Genomic DNA, 21,368 nt, shown 5'->3' with positions numbered 1-21,368 from the left:
TAACCGCTGGCTGTGAAGGGTATATGAGCTCCCAGTTACCTTACAGCAGCCAAAACCCAAAGGATCTGGGACTTCCAACTCTGTTTCTTTAGTTACCAATAACAAGTCTCACATTTCAAAATTAAAAATAAGTAAACCTCAGGAAACTGGAACATAAAAGGGAAGGCTAAGCTAAAGTGCATCAAAGACATGCGATCTACTGGAACTGGGGCTCATGTGTTAAGGGTTTCTGATATGAATTTGTTTTCATAAATAAAGAAGCTGCATGTGGCAAGGCAAGAGTGCCTGGACTAGGAGTGTGAGCAGTCACGTTAACCCCTCAGAGACTGGATGTGACCAATGGGCCACCAGCTAGACAGCCCTGTTCTAGTATATTCTCCCAGCAGTCCCTTCCAGCATACCCTCCAACATTTTGTCTCATCTAGTTTTAAATGTCTTTCATTAAACGGGTTTCTTCATTTAAAAAAAAAAAAAAAAAAAAAAAATCACACTAAACCTGAAGCTGTGTTGCCATTTGCTCAAAATTCTGTTATAGCAAGGATTCTCTTTTTCCTAGGGGTCTGATCCTTCTTGATTTATTTGAAGCTTGCTCTACATAGATTCTGAAATGATGAAGTGACCATAAAAAAAGAATGCATGATGCAAAAGAATTTGGTGATTTCTGTTGTAGTTGTTAGAGAATACTAACGGAGCCAATATTATGGGCACCACTAAATTGGCTCCTTCCCAGCTTAAAGGAAGATCATAAAGGAGAAAGTGAACAGTGAAACATCTACTTTTCATCTGGCTGCATCTGTGACTGAAAATGTTTAACTTCCCATGTTTGCATGCATAAAATCTGACATACCCAAATAAAACCTAAAATCAGTACCATGTCTCCCCATGCTGGGATCAGATTAAGATTTAACCTGATTTGCTTTTATTTATTTAATTTAAATACATTGTATTTTATTTAAATTTAAATAAAACAAATAAGTAAAATAACTGGACATGGACATGCAGACTCCACTGCTACAAAATAACTGAGACCTTGGATGGTAGTTGAGGTTTGATGTTCTGTCTCCACACAGTGCCCATTCTGGACACTCTGGGAACCATGTCACATGTGGTTCCTGTCTTGGATGCTCCCAGACTCACTATGCATAGCACCTGCTCCAATTGGTCCAGAACCAGGACTGCATTGCTGGAGCAGGCACCACATGCGATGCAGTCCTGACCTAACTACTGAGGGTTTTCCATGCAACATGGATCTTGGAGTGGGTGCCACAGGCACTGGATCCAGCACATGGGGTGAAGGGAAGGGAGTCTGGGATTCATGGGCTTGCTGGGCTGATCCAGGCCGCAGACCAGCCTTGCATCACTCATTTGACCAGTGGGGCCAGATAAGTTTGACATACTTGGGCTACAGGCATCCATCAAAAATCCTCTTCCTGCAAACACAACTAGAGGTGCGCATATATATAAAAATGCTCATGCAATTACCTTGCAGAATATCCCACACCCAGGGGCTTCCGCTTTTGTTTCCGAGGGTCTTTCCCTTGCTGATTGACCATGGACTGGCCATTGGCTGCAAGTTTCCGATTCCTTGGTTTCTGCTGGGAGTCTGCCTCTCCATTCCCATCATCTCCTAGGCTGCTACTGCTTCTTCCTCTGAATGGGACGTCCATCAATCCCTGGCACTTACCCACCACCTTCTCCCATGCAGTGATGGCATTTTGACCTTCAAATGTAGCAGGGAGGAGGGAACATCCCAGAAGATGGAGAAACAGAGCTACTGAGACCTGGGCATCTTTGGCAGCATACATGATCTGGTAGGGGAGCAGCAAGAGCACAACATTATTGTTCAGCAGACAGCAACAAGCCAAACACCGTGTGTGGACTGGAGTCAAGTTTCACCCAAACAGTGAATCTTTAAAAACATTTGTAGTAAAGCCAAAAACAGCCTTTGTTCTGCTTAGACGCTTACACTGAGCAGCAAAGTGAGGGGCTTACAATAGTAATACTTCCTACTTATAACAACAGTCCCTGGCCTCCCTTTCGTTACACAACCTGATGCCAGTATAGCAACCTACTGTATAGATATTTATCCTGTGCCTCCCCCTAGTGGTCTCTGACATTCTAGAAGCAACGATTTTTTCGGATACCTTTTATTGGACCCACAAGATATTCCTCCCAGCTATACAGTAGGTCCAATAAAAGGTAATCCCCACAAAAATCCTCATCCCTCACATTTTTCCTGGACCATCATGGCTGCAACATCACCCCAACTCTACCATTGACATTCAAGCTGTTTATAGTATAATTTCAAAGAAGATGAGTGAAGAGGCAAGTGGGGTTCCTGAAAGATTTTCACACCCACACACGTACACCCACACACAGTAGACTTCTGCACACCAAAGAAACTTACTGACAGGCTGTGTTCAAAAGGCATACCCAGAGCTTTATGTAGTTAGCTCCCTTCTCTCAAGGAGCTGAATAATAATCTGCTCATCAGGGGCACTATCCTAGAACCAGACCACAGCTATGAAATGTTTAAGCAAAATTCAATATCTTCCATGCTTTCAGCTTGTTGGCTGTAGCTGGCCTGGTCTAAGGACACAGGCAGGCAAGGTTCTTTTGGTACACATGATATGATATCTTTTATTAGACCAAGTAAATAGTTGGAAAAATTGTTCTTTGCAAGCTTTTGGGCACACATACCCTTCTTCAGGCATAGGGAGAGTTTAGTGGGTAGAATATGCATTTTGCATCTTGGCTTCTATTCTACCCAGGAGAGCACACATTACACCAGCAAACTCACCCTGTACCTGAAGAAGGGTGTTTGTGCACAAAAGCTTGCAAAGACACTTTTTTCCAACTATTTACTTGGTCTAATAAGAGGTATCACATCTACCCAAAGAACCTTGTCTGTCTATGTCTAAGCAAAGCATTCAAGCTTATGCTTAACTTCAAGCACAAGAAGTCACATTCAAATCCTCACATGCATGGCTGGATCAAAGCAAGAGTGCTCAGCTCTTTCAGAGCCAGAGTGCTGAGCGCCATGAGATGCACAGAACACAAAACCCTTGCAGATTAGCAGTTACCAGTTTCTGGAGCTTCCTTTGAAATAAATTAACACTTGGCACTTCAGCCACTGCTGGCATTGAAAAAGGCATTGGAAGAGGCATTAGTGATTTTCAGGCATTAAACCTTGAATTCTGGTCCCCCACTCTAGGAGACAGGAAATCAGCCCTATCGAAAGAGAGGAAAGTAGCAGTACAGAGAAGGAAAGAGGGATATGAGATATAAGTCACAGACTGTGTTGGTGGCAGAGCTGGGAACTGACCTCACATTTCCCAAGTCCAACTAGAGGCTTTGATTACAACATTGTATGTAGCATTTTTATGAGGAAGACTAATCAGAAGACACACCTGGTCCTGAGTCAGTTCTTCCACCTCCCAGTTGCTGCAGCGCAGGCTTGGAGACTTGTCAAGGGGGCAGTTCAGGACATTCTCGCACAGAGACTTGAGGCTGAGCCCATTCTGGAGCAGATCCTTCCTTCGGTTTAATAACAAAAGAGTAAACAGACAGCCATCAAAGCAAACCAGAACTTCCCATCTGTCCGGATTCTGTTCAAACACGGTGAACAATAAAAAATGAGATGAGGTCCATGTTGGGGACCACTAGCAACAAGACACCTGCTCACTTTCTAATTAACTGTATTTTCCAAGCTAGCATGGCTTTTGCTTAGGGGTGCACTGATAGAGATTTGGGGGGCCGATACAGATAGATGATTTTTAAGGAGGCATATCAGCTGATACTGATCTGATTTCTGATACAGCTGCATCCAGCTGGTAAGTCTGTTGTGGTGGAAAGGATGGAGGGGCGCAGATCAACGCCCCCCATAGTGAGGGAGAGTGGGGCAGTGGCAGGGGCTGAGGCTGGTGCTGCCCAGCCAGGGTAGGATGGAGCCGCAGCTTGTCCGGGGGTTGTGGGGAGGGGGTGCGGCTCCTGCTGCTGCGTGTACCCTGGGAGGGCACAGGGCAAGACATGTGCCCCCAGATCTGTGCGGGGTACAGGCAGGGTGGGCTACAGCTGTGCGCTAGGGCCAGGGCTGCACTGAGCTCTTCCTGGCACATGGTGGGAAATGGGGGGTGGGCCAGGGCTGCACTCAGGGTGGGCAGCAGCTATGGGGGGTCTACAGCAAAATTTGGGGTGGCAGCAGCCTCCCCCATAACCTCCCTCCCAGTGCCACTGCCACCTCCGGAGCACAGCCCCAGCCCCAGCCCCTGCCCCACTCCCTCCCTCACTGCAGGGGACATTGATCTACCCCCCCCCACACCCCTTCCCTCCTCCCTCTCCACAGCAGACTTACCAGCTGCACACAGCTCTTCAAGCTGCCTGCATGCTGCGCTGCAGCTGCATGGGCATTTATCGGCCAAATCAGGCCAATTTCCAATACAGTTAATTTTCTTTGTATTGGTGTTGATCTGATATCAGACTGATGTATCCGTGCACCTCTACTCATGCTCCCTTAGTTTACTTATACATTTTGGAGCAATAGATCTCAAACCTCTCCTCTTGAAGCTGTTTTGCATAATATAAGCACTAGACTGTGGTGTACTGGTACCTATTACATGGCAAGCACCCTACCTGTCTAAACCATAGGATTTGGACTTGTAATAATCCAACTTTATGACACCCGAAGCAGCCTCTATTGTTGTCCTGCAAGGTGGCCAAATGATGCTCCTAATTTGTATGCAAAACCAAAATTACAAAACACAAAATGAATGTGCACATGTACCTTTACTTGATTGTTGAACATTATCCATTATCTACGATATGGCCCCACTCTACTTATCTTTAAGACTGGACAGGAGCAAGAGAGGTATTTTAGGTCAAAGCCAAATACTTAACTCGGCGATTCTCAACCCAGGCGCTACAAGATGCATAGCATTATTAGCATAGTTGTGTGTGCAAACATGATTCACAAGATAAACCCAGAGATTTCAAACAGAAATGCATAGTGTCAAAACATTCTGACCCATTGTGATATTTCTGAATTTTCTGCAATAGAATCAGAGTCATAGAAGTAGGGTCAGAAGGGACCTTGTAGATCTTCAAGTCCGACCCCCTGCCTGGGCAGGAGGAAAACTCGGCTCAAAAGACCCCAGCCAGGTAGGCTTCAAGACTCTTCTCAAAGACTCCAAGGGTAGGAGCCAGTACCACTTCCCTTGGAAGTTGGTTCCAGATCCTAGCCACCCTAACTGTGAAGTAGTTCTTACGGATGTCTAATCTAAACCTACTCTCCAACAACTTATGGCTGTTATTCCTTGTTATCCCAGGGGGCGCTAAGGGAAACAAGGTCTCCCCCAAACGCTTCTGGTCCCCCCTAGTGAGTTTATAGACGGTCACAAGGTCACCCCTCAGCCTTCTCTTGTGAAGGCTGAACAGGTTCAGGTCCCATAGCCTCTCATTGTAGGGTCTGCTCTGCTGTCCCCGGATCATGCGGGTGGCCCTCCTCTGGACCCTCTCAATGTTGTCCACATCCCTCCTGAAGTGGGGTGCCCAGAACTGGACACAGTACTCCAGCTGTAGCCTGACCAGTGTCACGTAGAGGGGGAGGATCACCTCCTTGGCCCTACTTGAGATGCACCTGTGGATGCACGATAAGGTTCGGTTAGCCCTGCCGACCGTGACCTCGCATTGTCAGCCCATGTTCATCTTGGAGTCAATAATGACTCCAAGATCCCCTTCTGCCTCCGTGCTGTCAAGAAGGGAGTTTCCCAGCTTATAAGTGTGCTGCTGGTTCCCACTGCCCAAGTGCAGCACCCTGCACTTGTCAGTATTGAAACCCATCCTATTTTTGTTAGCCCACCTCTGTAACCTGTCCAGGTTAAGTCCAGAACTCCTGTATTATTTTCCCACAGCCAAAAAGCAAAATAAATAAATAAATAATCTGAAATCTTAGCAGGCATTTTCTGAGGGGTGCCTTGACTGTGAAAAGGTTGAAAACCACTGTTTTAGCTTGAGGAGACGGAAACCCAGCATCAGCTGTCCAACTCTCTTCATTGCTAATGTATGGATAAAAGAACAGCACAGTTGCCATTTAGCACCCTTGCACCTGGGATTATATGGAAGATAAAGCTGTCACCAGCACCATTTCAAGCCTTGGATGCTAGATGATAATGCACCAATACTGGAAGGCTTTTCAGCTGGTAGTAACAGAAGCAGCATTCTCCACAGTCTTTGGAGCCCATAAACACTTAAAATGGCTCCACAGACTGAAAGATTCTGCCTCAGAGGACAAAAGTAAGTAGTGCACACTGATAGGTGAAAAGAAACCAGTTCAGTCCAACCCTTTGTTCAGAGAGACCAGATGAGCTTTCCCTTCTACCTCTTATTAGGTCTTTGTGATCTTGCAATTCAATTCTGAGTTAAACTGATATTGTGAGCCCCTGAACAAAGTAGATGGCAGCATTCACTGAGATCCTAGGAGCTAGTTACAAAAACAATCACTATAATTGATACTAACTACTGACAACCTCAGCAGAGAAGACAAGGACCCAGGACTTGTCTACATTATTCCGTTGCTATAACTATGCCAGCATAGAGTTCCCTAGAGTACATAAGGTGTATGGGGCAGAATTTTTTTCCTGGTGCCATCACTACCCTGTCTCTCTGAATGACATTAGCCAAGTCAGCAACAGCCTTCTTTTGTCAGCATAGCTATGTTAATTAGAGGAGTGATCTCTTTTTTTTTTTTTTCAGTTCCTAGTCAGCATAACTTTGAAATGCATACCCAACCTGAATAGGCTACAGGGACTCTACTTCTCTCTCACTGGTACAGCTGGTTCCCCAGGTCAGGTATGAGACACTGCAAGGACACCTAGAGGGGAACTTGCATGGTTGCTACCCACACTGTTAACTGTGCTGGGGAAGCACCAAGGACTTCAGACCTGCCCATGTGGCATCCTTCATCAAAATAAAGTCATTTTTACCATTTCTAACTCAAGTTGTACGACACAAGCAGGTTGCTCCTGTGAATGGGTACACACCTCTGTCGCATGGCTAGGTAACGGAGATCCACGCTCCCTTTGACTGCAAGGCCGTAGTCCTGAAGTAGCTTGCAGGCATCCTCCCAGCACCCCACTCCTACTTTTAATATGGCGCTATCTGCCAAGATGTCCAGTAAAGTCTTTGGGATAGTCCGTCCACTGTTGACGAGCCTGGACAAACGAACGAGAACGCAAAGGCCGCTGGAGGAAGCCATCTGTAAAAGGGATACGGGATTGGCCTTTCCTTCCACTGACACCTGGAACACAAGGAGTTGGGGTTGAGTACTAGTATCCAGGCCTGGAACAAACCAGAACAGAACCATAGGGCACTTTTAGACATGCTCCAGGGGTGGAGTGGGGGGCACTTTAATCACAGCAGCTCCAAGAACCACTCTAATTAAAGCGCTGCAGTATCTCATGCATCAGCATCCCCACGCTTCAAAATGGCCATGGGAGCATTTGAACTAAAGCTTGTACAATGAGCTTTAGTTCAAGCACCCCTGCTGCCATTTTGAAGTGCAGGGACACTGATACACAAGATATGGGAGGCTCTGAAGCATGGTAATTATGCTCTAGCAGAGTCAGTTAAGCAAGTCTGCTCTGACACACTGTAATTACAGCACGTCGGAGCAGCCTTCACGCTCACGTACAAGCACAGACAGACATTAAAGATGGGAAAGCCCTGATGTCACCCAATTCAGTCCAAACCTTGTCACACCACTGTAGCATTACACTGAACAATGCATTCCCTAGAGCATTTTCTGGTCCAATAAGAAGTTGCATTGCTTCAGCCACTTCAATCACTTTTCTTGGATGACTATTTCACAGCCTGCATTACTTGTTAAGTGCCTTTCCCTTATGTATGCAAGAGAAGTCCAGCCAGAAGTCTACCTCTGAATCAGGCTCTGTCTACAGGGCTGCTGCCACTATAATCAGTGGCCAGGCCCCTGGTGTGAATGTAGCTTGAGAGCAGGCAGAGCCATAATATCACCAAAGCTTTCCAATTCCCCTGAATGACAGAGTTTCATCCACTATGGGGTATGATTTTTACACATCACTAGTAGGCATAGCTCTGCCAGCAGAACTTTGTCATGTGAACTATTCTTCATTCCATTCGAAAACTTGCTGTGAAGCTTGTAGGGGAATTTCCCCTCCTGAGAGAGGCAATATTTTATATTAGGTACAGTTTTCCCTCCTTAACTACTTTTAAAGCATCCCCTTATTTTAAGAGTTATGAGTAATTAACAATAAGTTAACTCAGTGAGGCCCAATATCATTCCAATGATGCACCTTGAAAGAAACAGCATACAAGTACATGATATAATGCTTAGCCACAGTTCTAATTCCTCCAGCAGAACCAGTTAGATTCATCCCTGAAGTCTAACAAACAGCTGAACCAATAATTCCAAATCGATGGTGAGCCAATTTCAATTTCAAGTACAGTACAAAAATAATCATAAATTTTTAAATAAATTAATAAATAAATAAATATTGATCCATCATGAATTTGGCAGTTTCAAGAGTCCAGTTGCTGCTGTGTCTATTCCAACAAGCAGGTGACTTTGATCAGGTGCCAGGCTTCATCCAATCCATCTCTGCTTTATTAGGCAGAAAGAGACAGCTTTCCTTTATCACTCACCCACTCACAGTCAACCCCAAGCACTGGCCACCTCTCCAGCTCCTTCTTCAGCAATGGTTCCACACCATCCCACTCTGCTGGCTCCGAAACGATCACAACTTCTGCTTCCAGGAACTTTTCCACCCAAGAAATGGCAGGATAGCTGAAGGGAAGCAGCTCCTTTTCTTCCACTGGTGTCAGTTCCTTATCTCCTGGCTCTCTTGCAGATCCTTCTTGTTTACTAACGCAGTGGGTCCTTTCTTTCCGACGCCGAATGACCCCCCACAAAATCAGCCCCCCTGCTGCAATACCCAACAAGGCGGCAGCTGTGATCGTCACTGCTGTCTGTCTGGGCATTTTTCATCCCCGTCTGCTTCACCCACTCAGAACAGCATCACAGGATTTTTATCACAGCCTGCAAAAGAAAAAGGAGGAGGCATGGTAGTTAAACATAGCTTAGTTACAAGGTTTACAAAGCATAAAACGACATCATAGCTAGAGTCCTACCAGGAACTTGGGACCATAAAAATGAAGGAGGGCTTTTTAAAAGGCACTGAGCTTCATTTGGGGAAAGCCCAACAGGGACCAGAAGGAATGCCAAGAACAGCCACTGCACATCAAGTCACCCAGTGGAAGCAGACGCTGGCTTCCCATTAACCTGGTGTCTGTCCAGAACCGGGGTGAATCCATGAAGGATACAGTGGTTCAGTTGCACCCCCACTTTGTTTTAAACTTTGGGTGGAGTAGGAATCAAACTGCCAGGCAGTGACAGTGGCATTTCTAATCAGGCAGTGCTGAGGGAATGTATGGACTTCATGGCTCATTATGATCCACCTGATCACAGAATCATATTAAGGTTGGAAGGGACCTCAGGAGGTCATCTAAGCCAAACCCCTGATCAAAACAGGGCCACCCCCAAATACATCATCCCAGACAAGGCTTTGTCTACCTTGGTCTTAAAAGCCTCCAAGATGGAAACTCCACAGCCTCTCTGGGTAACCTATTCCAGTGCTGCACTACACTCCTCATGAGTTTTCCCTCATATCTAACCTGAACTTCCCCTGCTGCAACTGGAGACCATTGCTCCTTGTTCTGTCATCTGTCACCACAGAGAACAGTTTAGCTCCACCCTCCTTGCAACAAACCTTCAGACAGTTGAAGGCTCTTATTAAATCCCCCCTCAGTCTTCTCTTCTCCAGACTGAATAAGTTCAGTTCCCTCAGCTTCTCCCCACAAGACCTGTTCCCCAGACCTTGAACCATTTTCACTACACTCCGCTAGCCTCTCTCCAGTTTACCCTCATCCTTTCTGCAGCAGGAGACCCAAAACTGAACACAGGACTGTGCTAGAGCAGAGTAGAGGGGAATCATCACTCCTGAACTCTCCATTTCAGGGGCGTTTATGATCTACGCTCCCCCCCTTTTTTTTTTCTCAAATGGCCTTGATGCTCTGTTCAGCAATCCGGCCTTTCTGCTGCTGCGTTCGTTGCTGCCTGCCAGCTGCTCCTAGTAACCTGGCTCCTAGTTCAACAGTTTTAACTCATCCTAGTGAAGCTGTATTTGGTTTTGCTTCAGTTGTAACCAAGGTGCAAATAACACTTCAGCTCTTGGGGTGGGGGGACTTAACACCAAGTTAAACTGGTCCATTGATTAACAAGTCCCCCAGGTTCTTTGGGTAGACATGACACTTTTTACTAGACCAACTGAGTAGTTGGAAAAAAGTTCTTGGCAAGTTTTTGTGTCCAATCACCTTCGCATTGAAGAGTGATTACATCCGAAAGCTTGCAAAGAACTCCCTCCCCCCCTCCCCTACTAATACAAAATATCATATCTACCCAAATAATCCTGCCTGCCTTTGCCTTTAGACCAACACGGCTACAACACCCCCCTCCAGGTTACACTATCCAAATCTTACAGGGGGACTCTTGTCTCTGCCGGGGGGCTCAGCCCCCACGCCGTGCTCCCCCGGAGCTCGGGCGCTGGCTGCACCCGAGCAACATGGCCCTCGTCCCTGGTGCCGGGCCCTGCTTCGGGTTTCTTCTGCCCTGGACGCAAGGGGGTGCAGTGGTAGGGGCACAGCGCCCCTCCCTTCCGCCCCTGCTGCAGACTAAGCCCCTAGGCCGAGCAGGCGGCTAGGCCCGTGCGGAGCCGGCTCGCGTCCACAGATTTTTAAAGGGCGACATCGGCGGGTGCTGCCCGCCCCACCCCCCGGGCCTTCTCGCGGGATCAGGATCGGGCCGCAGCCCGCGACTCCCCGCAGCGCCAGTCCTCTGCCCCCGCTCCTGGACCCGCGGCGGCTTAGCCCGAGCCAGACACGGGCAGGTGGAGCCCGGGGGCTCTGGCACGTGAATGCGGGACAGGCCGAGCCAAGCCATGCAGCCGGGGGATTGCCCAACCCCAGCCCCATCCCCATCGCGCCCCTCACCTGCCCGGAAGGCGGCAGCATCCACCATCCGGAACTCTCTGAGCTGCGGCCGCCGCACCCACCCGGAACTGCCGATCTGAAGGACACTTCCGGTCGCCGGGGGGTTCTCAGGGGAAGGAGTTCTCCGGGTTCTGCCTCTGGGCGCCGCCATGTTGTACGGAAATCGCCTCTGGCGCAGGGGCTTGGACCGGGTTTCTCTAGGTACAGCGGCTTGCGCGGTATGCTCCCCGGGCCCCAATGCACCTTTGCTCCGTGTGACTCAGTTGCATGGGCTGGTGAGCAGGGATGGGCCCCCTGCTAGGCTGGAGGCACTAGTGAGTCAGGGGCCTGGCAGCTTCGGTACAAGTGGGCCATCATCATGGTCCGAGTCCCCAAGGTCTGGAATAGCCTGCCACAGGAGGTGGTTCAAGCACCTACTTTGAATGCCTTCAAGAGAAATTTGGTTGTTTATCTTGCTGGGATCCTATGACCCCAGCTGACTTCCTGCCCCTGGGGCAGGGGGCTGGACTCCATTTTCCGAGGTCCCTTCCAGCCCTAATGTCTATGAAATCCTTCCTGTGCCCAGGGTGAAAAGAGCAGATGGTTCTAGCAGCCCTGCAAAGTGTCTGCTCAAGTCCTGCTTCCCTGGGTCAAGGGAGGAAGCTGCAGGGCTTTTGAGTGACTCAAATAATTGCACCCTCCTGCCTGCACCTGTGTCCTCCTCTTTCTCCTGCCAGGAGCTGCTTAGAAGGTGGAGCAGAAAATGCAAGAGATGGTGGAGACTGGAGGGATCTGTGTGGAACGGCTCCATCTGGGAACTGGCCACCTGATCCTGCAGTGGAGATGTCCCACTCTTGAGGGAGGAGGCTTAGGGGGAGGAGAGGGATCCACCTGCTGAAGAAGACCATACCAATCACCCTTTGGGCACTGAGACTGAGTCTCCCTGTGAAATGGAGACAAGACTTAGTAATTCAGGGAGATAATCGCTGGACATGTCGCTGGCTGGGAATGTGGTGGACATGAGAAGGGAAAGCCCTTGTAGGAAATCTCTTAATTATAAACTTGGTTGGTGTGTGGGAGCAGTCTGGCTGTGGCATGTGTTGGTACCAACACTATTGGGAAGTAAGGGGAAGAAGTATGGGTGACAGAAGTTTGAGGTAGATGGTGAGGAGACATGGTTAAATCCTGAGCCTATAGCAACTTCCTGTGAAATGCTTCCAGATTCCCTATCTATGCCTGGCTAGACAGAAGAAACTCGAGACTCTAGGCATGAGGATAAGAAGATGGTATAAAGTACATGGGTGTCAAATGTATGGCCTGCAGGCCAGATTTGGCCTGTGAATCTCAGACTGACTCTACATACTGTATGCAACATGCAAAGCTGGTCTGGTGTGCAGGCTGGACCCTGTGCTATGGAGTTTAGCCTGTGTGCTGGGTATAGTTCTACTGGTTCAACCCCTAACACGTCTGCAGTTATAGCAGAGTAAAAAGAAATGCATGCCTTTATTTCCATTATATCTGGATAAAAGTATTTCCCTTCCCTTATAGGAATAGTTATTTTTGCATAAGCACCTTTATCCTTTACCTGTGTCCACACCAAATCTGGTATTCATCTTTCCACCCACACAATAAATTAACCTTCATACTTAAGCAAGTTAAAGCAACTGATGCACGTGTGCATTCTGACAAAAACACAAGCTCCAAATGTCTGACAGGAACACTGCAGAAGACAAGAAGGTAGCCAAGTATGTACAACTCAACTGCTGGCTTATCCTTATTTATGTGGCAACTGTATCAGCATTTAACTAGGACTTGTGTGTAAGGTGTACAGCTGCCTAGTTAGGAAAATACTTTTCTTTATCTCAATAGTCAGATTTAAGATCTCTGGAGGGATTTCAGCCAAAATCCCACTTTTTTACAATCATGTTGGCTCAGCTCTCAACATGGAGGAGGCTAGAATACATCACTCCATGCTCAAGGGAAAAGAACAAAAAAAAAGCAGTACTTCAGAATAAAAAAAAAGAGGCTTGAGTCTAGAGGTTTGAAGGGCTGGTAGCAGGCAAGGAGTAGACCACTTGATATAATCCCCCTTGCCCCATTGATAACTAGAATACACATTGTGTGGAGGATGTGATTCTGCATACCATCAGCAGGCCAAAATCTTTTTTCAAATAATTATCACTCGCCTTTTAAGTCAAAATGGGAGCTGCAGTGATAACTGCCTGAGTTCGCAGAGAATCTGAGGCTAAAAACAGACAACTGGTTTCATCCACAGCTGATTAATCTGAGATTTGACTGCATCAAAAGAAGTGTGGGACACTCATTTACACATAAGGCTTAAATGGCAATGAACTGCAATTAGCTACAATTGCTCCAAGGCAAAATATTCATTCTTCACAGGTACTTAACATGGGACAAGAGGCTTGTCCCTGTAAGGGTTTTGCAGGGACAAGAGGAGCTCAAATAGAATTCAACCGTTTAACTGGTTGACTGTTTTGAGCTTGAAGGATAACTGCCCATATACCTCAGTGAGTACTACTGAAACAGCAATAAGTTAACTACATGATTATGTTTGTATGAAGAGAAAGACAGTCATTCCATGAAAACCTCACAATGCACCCTGAGTGACAGTAGGTCTTTGGGGAAAACCTCTTTTCCTCTCTACCCATCCAGCCTATGATACAAAACAAAACAGTTTTTAGCACTGAGACCAAAGGGGCATCCAAGTCCCACCTTGTGGGAGGTATGCCCAGGTGAGCCTCACAAAACATCTAAACTGCACCCAGAGAGAAGCTAAGCCTGAGGACCCCAGCGGAGTACTCATGATCAGACTTAGAATCATAGAAAGTTAGGGTTGGAAGGGATTTCAGGCAGTCTAGTACAACTGCCTGCTCAAAGCAGGACCGGCCCCAACTAGATCCTTCCAGCCAAAGCTTTGTCTAGCCAGGTTTTGAAAACCCCCAGGGAGAAAGCTTCCACCACTTCTCTGGGCAAAAATGAGTTTCTTGTGCTCATGTTACCCAGGTGAGCCACTGGGCCTGCACCCAGGCTTGAACTCACAACCTTCCTGCTAATAGCTCAGCAGACAAACCTCTTTGAATCATTTATTGTAAAAGGCATTTTGGTGGGGCTTGGTTTTTGGGCAGAACATGGAAGAGTATGGACAAGCTATTCAAGTATCAGGATGGAAAGAACTCAGAATGGTAAGGGAATGTTTTGCCTTGTGTGGAGAAAAGAGTAAATGGATGAGGACATTGTCAAGAGTTATAGGGACTAAGATGAGCTCCCAGGTTATGGGGCTGATAAAACTCACAGTTGTTTAGGGGTAATACAAAAGTGCTACCAATTATATTTTGAATACTGTTGACAGTACATTCAGCTAGCTGCTTTTGCAGCTATAGAAATACCCTTAAATATATTCAAATGTGATCCTTCAAATACTTAAGGCTGCATAATAAACATTTGGAGAGATGCACTGTAGAAAATAACTTGTGATGATGAGGCTTAAAGTGCTGTCTGTAAACTTCCAGGAACAATTATTTCAAACACAAAATCTTTCAGCATTTAGGACCTGCACTCTTTGAAGTCAAAGATAAAACTTCCATTGACATCAAGTGCAATTAGGGCCAGTCCTTTAAAATTAGGTTCTTCTCTGAAGAAAAACTTGGAGGAAAAGGGAACGAGAATGAACATCTATATTTAGTGTTGTCCCTCTACCTGCTCCCGGCAACTACTGAAGATTGCATTTGCTCAAGTGACAGCTTGAAGAACTTTTTTTTTTTAATGGCAAATTCTGGAACCTAATCCTGGGTGCTAAAAGTTCAACTAGGTACTTTCCTGCTCATAAATCATTAGAAAATATTTGAGCTACTAAACTGGGTAAATGACATGCAGTATCCCCAAAAAACCCCAAACAAACAAAAAACACACCCACTGAACATGGACAAATGCTAGTCACACTATTTTTATAATGCATTTCTGGAAAGTGCTCAGATGTCATGATGATGTGAGTGCTGTTAGAACCTTTGATAAACTAGACTTGAACCCCACAGTGTCATCTTTATGCACTGTTAGAATGTAGCTACCTTTCCAACATGGAGCAATTGCTAGCAGCCAATATGGATTTGTTGAGAACAAATCATGCCATACCAATCTGATTCCTTGCTTGGACAAGTTAACTAGATTAGGTAATGGGAATTCAGTGGACAAAAGATACCTGGATTTTAGTATGGCTTTTGACACAGTCCAACATGCCATTATCAAGTGAGGTTCAAGAGGTTCCATTTGGAGGCCAGGGGTAGAGGTTGTAGCCGTGTTCTTCATTGACTGCCTGTCTTGCATGTATACCAGCCTCTGGCTGCTTTCCTATTCATTCCATCCAGGAAGAGCACACACCAACTGCAGATGCTTCCTCAGCCTGATGAGGGGTATTTATACTGAAAAGCTTGCAAAGAAGAATTTTTCCAACTATTTGAGTTGGTCTAATAATAGATATCAGATTTAACCAAAGAACCATTTGGAGTCTAGTGTTTTTTTAAATTTTTATTAATGAAATGGATTCAGGGAGAGACTGTAATGACTAAATTTGCATACCACAAAAAGCCACGGGTCTGATGCTGTTAAATATGTTTATTACATTACTTGAATCCTGGAACTGAGCACTTCCTGATCAAGCTTGCAGATGACCCAAAACTGGGAAGGACTGTAAACACCTTGGAGAATAGGATTAGAATTCAAAATGATCCTGAAAAATTGGAGACTTGGGCTGTAGGCAACAAGATTAAATTCAGAAATGATAAAAGTAAAGTGCTACACTAAGGGAAGAAAAAACAAATACACAAATGCAGAATGGAAGATAACTAGCTAGGCCAGTGATTCTCAACCAGGATGCCTGGAGTGGAGGCATGAGGAGGTAAACAGATAAGCTCAGGCTCTACCCCTCACTGCCCGATAAAGTAGACACTGTAATCTTGTAAATTCGTTTTTGAAATTGGGTTGATTCAATGTACAAATTTCAAAAAGGGTACTTTGAGTCCAGTGTGGGGTACCTCCAGGGGTGGATCCGTGGAGTTGCATTTGCATCCTCACTTTGACTCGTGCTCCACCCAAAGTTTAAAACCCAGTGTCTGGTAGTGGCTGTAGCATTTCAAGTCAGGCACTGTTGAGGGAGTCACTTGACTTCATGGCTTATTATAATCTACCTGATCTCTTCTAAACTCTTCATTCCACAGGTTTTAACAACCCTCTCTTCTTGTTAATGGTCTTGGTATTTCACCAGTTAAGCTATCCTTTGTTCTGCAGTTCTGCTGTCTGTTAACAAACTGCTCCTGGTAATGAAGCTCCTATTTCACAGCCCTGCAGACTGTTTTTACCTCATTCCAATTAAGTTGTACATATATATGTTTTTGCTTAAATCTTAAACTGGATAATAGGGCCCTAGGCTTCTAACATATTAGTAATGCTTCTAGTTTATTTTTAAAATGAACAGGAGAAAAATATGTGTTGTTTTGCAAGTGATGATGCACCTTACCATCTGCACCCTCATTTTCCAAATGCTAGATCTGCCCATGGGTACCTTGAGTTAAAAAAGACTGAGAATTACTAAGCTAAGCAGTAGCACTGCTGAGAAGGATCTAGGTGTTATGATAGCCCACAGTCTCAACAAGAATCAGCAATGAGGTGCTGTCACAAAAAATGTGAATTGTATTAACAGAAGCATTGTATGCATAGACACAGAAGGTGATTATATCATTGTACTCAGCTCTGGTTAGGCCTCAGCTGGAGCACTCTGTCCAGTTTTGTGCACTACATTTTAAGAAGAATGTAACCCAAATTGGAGAGGATCCAGAGGTGAGTGGCAAGGATTATAAAGGGGTTAGAAGACAGGCTTTATGGGGAACAGCAGAAGGAACAAGGTATACTAAGTATGGAGAAGAGGAGATTAAGAAGAAGCATAATAGTAGTTTTCACGTATATGAAAGGCTGCCATAAGGATTATGAAGAAATACTGTTCTCTCTTACCACACTGGGCAGGACACGTGGCAATGAGTCTAAACTGCAACAAAGCTGATTTAGATCATATTGCAGGAAATAACCTCCTAAGAACAGTAGAACATAGAGAAGTTGTGGGTTCTCTTTCTTTGGAGGTTTACAAAAGGAAGCTGGATAGGAACCTATCGGGGTGGTTTAGGAACAGTGGATCCTCAATCCACCCAAATTGTTTGGATTAGATAACCCAGAAGTCCCTTCCAAACATCTAATTCAACTAAATCTCTAATGACCACTTCTCGATACAGCCCAGGAATAGGACTTCAGCCTCTTGTTCCTTGACTTTCAGCCATCTCTGACTGCTGACTATACTTTTCTTCTTGAAAGTTTGTCCTTCCTGGTGGTCTGTGACTCAGTTCTCTCCTAGCTCTTCTTCTATTTCATGAATCCCTCCTTCAGCACATCTTTGGAGGATTGCACAGGACTTTTCTTTGGTCCCTTTCTCTCTCTATGCGATTTCTCTAGAAAATCTCATCTACAAACACAATCTTAGCTATCATCTCCATGCTAATGATGACTGACAAATCTATCTTTGCACTGCAGACCACTGTCTATTGTCAAAATTTAAAACTCAGCTTCCTTGTGGATATATACTAGCCAGCCCTAGCTTAACATGGTTTTTTAATCTTCCCTCCATGCCCTTCCTGCTATCTCCTTTCCTGACCATTGTGAACAACAGTATCATTCTTTCTGTCCCTTGGGCCTGTACTATAGGCAATCTTCAGGCATATATATCTACATTATAAGGCTTCTCAGAGAGTTATATCTGCTGAGCCAATGTGTGGGGTTGTGGCATATGGCAGAAGTAGAGGTTTTCTGCCCACAGTTATTCCACTTCCCTGGATGACATAGCTAAGCTGACAGCTTTTTCAACACCCCTAGCTGACTTTATAGCTATGCTTTCAGAACTCTAATGTAGACCAGATTTTCTACTCATACCACCTTCTAGGTCTTTATATCCAGGTTATGACTAAATCTTACAGATTCTTCATGTAGAACATCTTTAGGATACAGTCTTTCTTTTCCACCCAGGCAGCCACATCTCTTACTCTGTCTTTCATCACTTCATTTATTAATTTCTGTAACATGCTTCTCTCTGGCATTGATGAATTCTTGCCCTGCTGACATCCATGCAGAATCATGCTTTACAGCGATCCCATTCCTTACACATTGTTTTGACTCATTCTCCTTGCATCCTGCTGGCTCCTTCTTCTGAACTGAATCAAACATTAGCTACCTATCTTCATTTTCAAGGTCTTTCATAGCCTGTTCCTCACCCTTCCCATCATTTCTCATTTGCTCTTGTGATGTGGACTCCTTTCTTGGACTGACTAATTATACTACCCCCATTATCCACTGATTTTCAAACAACCACCTTTGTGCTTTCTCCTCCATTCCCTCTCTCACACATAAATATCTACAAAACTAACTCATATCTTTTCCCAAAGACCCTCCTTAAGACTCCCCTTTGCCATGACAACAGAGACTTGAAAACAGTCAGACTGCTGGTATGTGGAGACTATTGCCTATTGTTTCAATCAGTATTGTCTGATCCCTTCCTTATTCTCCCCTATCTAGCTGTATCTTTTCTGAACATTTTGGATGATGACTATATTTTTTCCTGCATTGGTGGGCGTTGAGCAAGAAGGGTTCATTGCCCATGACTGAGGCTCCTAGATTTTATAGTAATACAAATATTATATATTATATAATAAATAAGAACATTAGCTACTTATCTTCATTTTCAAGGTCTTTCATACTATACTATACTAACAAGGTCTTTCATAGCCTAATCCCCACTGCCCCACACCACATGGGGGACTCTTCCATGAGTCCCCTGAAGCCCTGAGGCAGCTGCAAGAGCTGGTGAGCACGGGTTTGTTTGTTTTTTCTTAAAGGGCCAGAGCTGGGGCGGGCAGGGCAGCAATGGGGGGGTGGGTCTGGGGGCTCATGGCAGAGCCCCCCCCATGCAGCATGGGGCAGCAGGGGGCAACAGGGATTGCCCCCCTACCTGGCAGCACCCGGTGAGTAGGGACTGTTTTTAAAGCACTAGGAGCTGGAGTGGCAGGACAGCCATGGAAGGGGGCCTGGGGGAGCAGGCAGGGACTGGGACTGGAAGGAGTCCCCCATGGTCCCTTCCCCCCTCCTCCAGACCCCCTACTTAACCAGCTCTGAGTTGGCTCCAGCTCCCTGCTGCAGCAGGCGGGGACTGTCTGAATCATCAAAGCTTTCCAAATCTTTTCCAAATCGATTTGGAGAGCTTCGAATCAATTCTGACCTTTTTATTGGTCCCCTGATTCGATTTGGGTTGAGAGATTCGGCCACCGAATCAGGCCAAATCACCTCCAAATTGAATCAGCACCTAAAGCTTCGCACAGCCTTAGTGGCCACTCTCCATAGATATTCTGCCCACGTTGAAGTCCTCCAGTATCCTAGGATGCAGTGGCCCCTCCAGAGTCAGGGTGAGTGGGGATGCTGAGACACAGCAGAGCTGGGCATGGTGCCTCTGCCCACTGCTCCTGCTGGGCAGAAGAAGTGCCACAGCCCTGGAGTGCCCAGCAGCCGCAGTGCCTCCCATTGCTGCCCAGACTGGCTCACTGCTCATGCACTACTTGCTCTGCCTGGCAGGAGCAGTGAGCTGGTCTGGGTGGCTGCAGGAGGTACCATGGTCACTGGATGCTCCAGGGCTGTGGTGCTTGCTCTGTCCGGTGGGAGCAGCAAGCCGGTCCTCCTCCTAGTACAGCCCCTGCTCACCAAGCTTCTCATGACAAGTCACAGCTGTGCAGGTGAAGGACGGTCAAAGAAGGGTTTTTTGCCTCAAGGTGCGACAGCTCCCCTAAGCCAACCAACACTAAGCTGATTAACATTTGTGCAGCTTACAGCATGAAGTGTAGCAAGGCCCTAGGTCTCCAAACCTTGTATTGAAGCCATTGAGAGTTATGCCATTGACTACAATGAATGTTAGAGCGGGCCCTCAAAGTGGAAAAATAATCTAGCCTACAGACAATACCGCACCCCATTTTTATTATGTTGGCTGCCACTTCTTCTTTCATATGGCTGATGTAGACACAGAACAGCAACTACCATTTTACACTTAGGTGGTTGAGCCAGATAATTGCATCAGGAGCAGCAGGGTGTATTGCTGTGATACCTTTTTCATATTTGTGGATTGAGCATTGAGTCATTATATGTTCCATGGTCTGTTCTGGACAACCATAGTTGTACACTGGAGAGTTTTTAATTTTTCATTTGTGCATCAAGTATCTGTATGTCTCATGGTTTGTGTGGCTTACAGAATAAGCCATAACAAGGCCCTAGGTCTCTAAACCTTGGCCTATTGAAGCCACTGAGAGTTGTGCCATTGACTATAATGAATGTTAAAGCAGGACCTCAAATTGGATATGGGTTAGAGTTGCCCCTGAGCATCACAGGAGATCCAACCCGGGGACCTTCTGTGTTGGATCTATCACAAGATGTTTATAGGAGACTTTCTGTGAATTCATTAGGTTTTCCAAGCTTAATCAGGGTTGAAGTAATATTGCTGAAGTTTAAGTGTGTGGATCCAGAAGGGCTTGTGTGACTTTAGGCAATGGTGAGGTACATTGTTGAGGTCCTGGTGGATGGGGAGACTTTTGTTTTCCCTAATTCACTGGCCTTCCCATAGAGTTGCTGCCTCATGACGAATGGACAGAGAATCGGTGTGTGACAGCACGGACAGCCAAGGTGTTAGGGCCGATTTCTACCTGCCATTGATTTCCTAGTACAGGATCATCTTGAATAATATTTCAAAATTTCAGGTCCTTGATTCTCAAAAAAAAAAAAAGAAACAAAAAGACTTTTTTGTAATAGTGAGGAAGAATAAAAAGTGAAATAAGTTGTCTTCTCACATTTTTAACATGTTAACTTGGTAAAACTGAACAGGCCTGGTTTGCTAAGTTCTTCCTATTGCCCAACTCCATTCCATTTTTGACAATTCCTATTAAAGTTAGTAGACCCCTTTTTCTCATGGTGCTTGCATGATTAGGCATCACAATGCATTTGTCCTGTTGAGATTAATATATTTAGCAGCAAATATAGAAAAATAGCCAAAACAGAGAAAATTGTGCTTGTAGCTACCCACTGATTAAGATAATAATAATTTACCTGGGGACAATAATGTGTTTTCAAGGTTAATTTTTAAAACAAGGAACAGGGAAAGGAAACACTGATGTAAACAATGTTGCTAGACTTAGTCAAAAAGCTACCTTTAGCAGGAATAGTGT

General features: G+C 45.6%; 1 protein-coding gene and 1 long non-coding RNA gene across 8 annotated transcripts in view; one reads left to right on the top strand and one right to left on the bottom strand.

Annotated features, from left to right (window-relative positions):
- The window catches only part of EXD2 (exonuclease 3'-5' domain containing 2), a 61,199-nt gene extending 50,026 nt beyond the window's left edge, over window positions 1–11,173 (bottom strand). For 4 of the 7 annotated variants that reach the window (XM_019477053.2, XM_019477051.2, XM_006266443.4 and 1 more), the window contains exons 1-5: window positions 11,080–11,172; window positions 8,677–9,070; window positions 7,038–7,294; window positions 3,411–3,537; window positions 1,483–1,808 (exon numbers count right to left, since the gene is read on the bottom strand). In XM_019477053.2, coding sequence (XP_019332598.1) covers window positions 1,483–1,808; window positions 3,411–3,537; window positions 7,038–7,294; window positions 8,677–9,012 — 1,046 coding nt within the window. In that variant the 5' untranslated portion in view covers window positions 9,013–9,070; window positions 11,080–11,172. Of the gene's footprint in view, window positions 1–1,482; window positions 1,809–3,410; window positions 3,538–7,037; window positions 7,295–8,676; window positions 9,071–9,604; window positions 10,386–10,569; window positions 11,002–11,079 lie in introns of those variants that run through there. The other 3 variants (XR_009460147.1, XM_019477052.2, XM_059722900.1) reach the window with 3 other exon arrangements.
- Window positions 11,174–11,185: 12 nt separating this feature from the next.
- On the top strand, window positions 11,186–12,137 carry LOC132248770 (uncharacterized). The gene is made up of 2 exons (XR_009460148.1): window positions 11,186–11,280; window positions 11,796–12,137. It is a non-coding gene; the product is annotated as an uncharacterized LOC132248770 (long non-coding RNA).
- Window positions 12,138–21,368: the final 9,231 nt, after the last annotated feature.

This window comes from Alligator mississippiensis, chromosome 2 (assembly GCF_030867095.1).
Source record: "Alligator mississippiensis isolate rAllMis1 chromosome 2, rAllMis1, whole genome shotgun sequence".
In the NCBI taxonomy this organism is placed as follows: domain Eukaryota; kingdom Metazoa; phylum Chordata; order Crocodylia; family Alligatoridae; genus Alligator; species Alligator mississippiensis.
The sequence above is the reverse complement of the archived record's forward strand: the minus strand, read 5'-3'. Positions and strand labels throughout refer to the sequence as shown.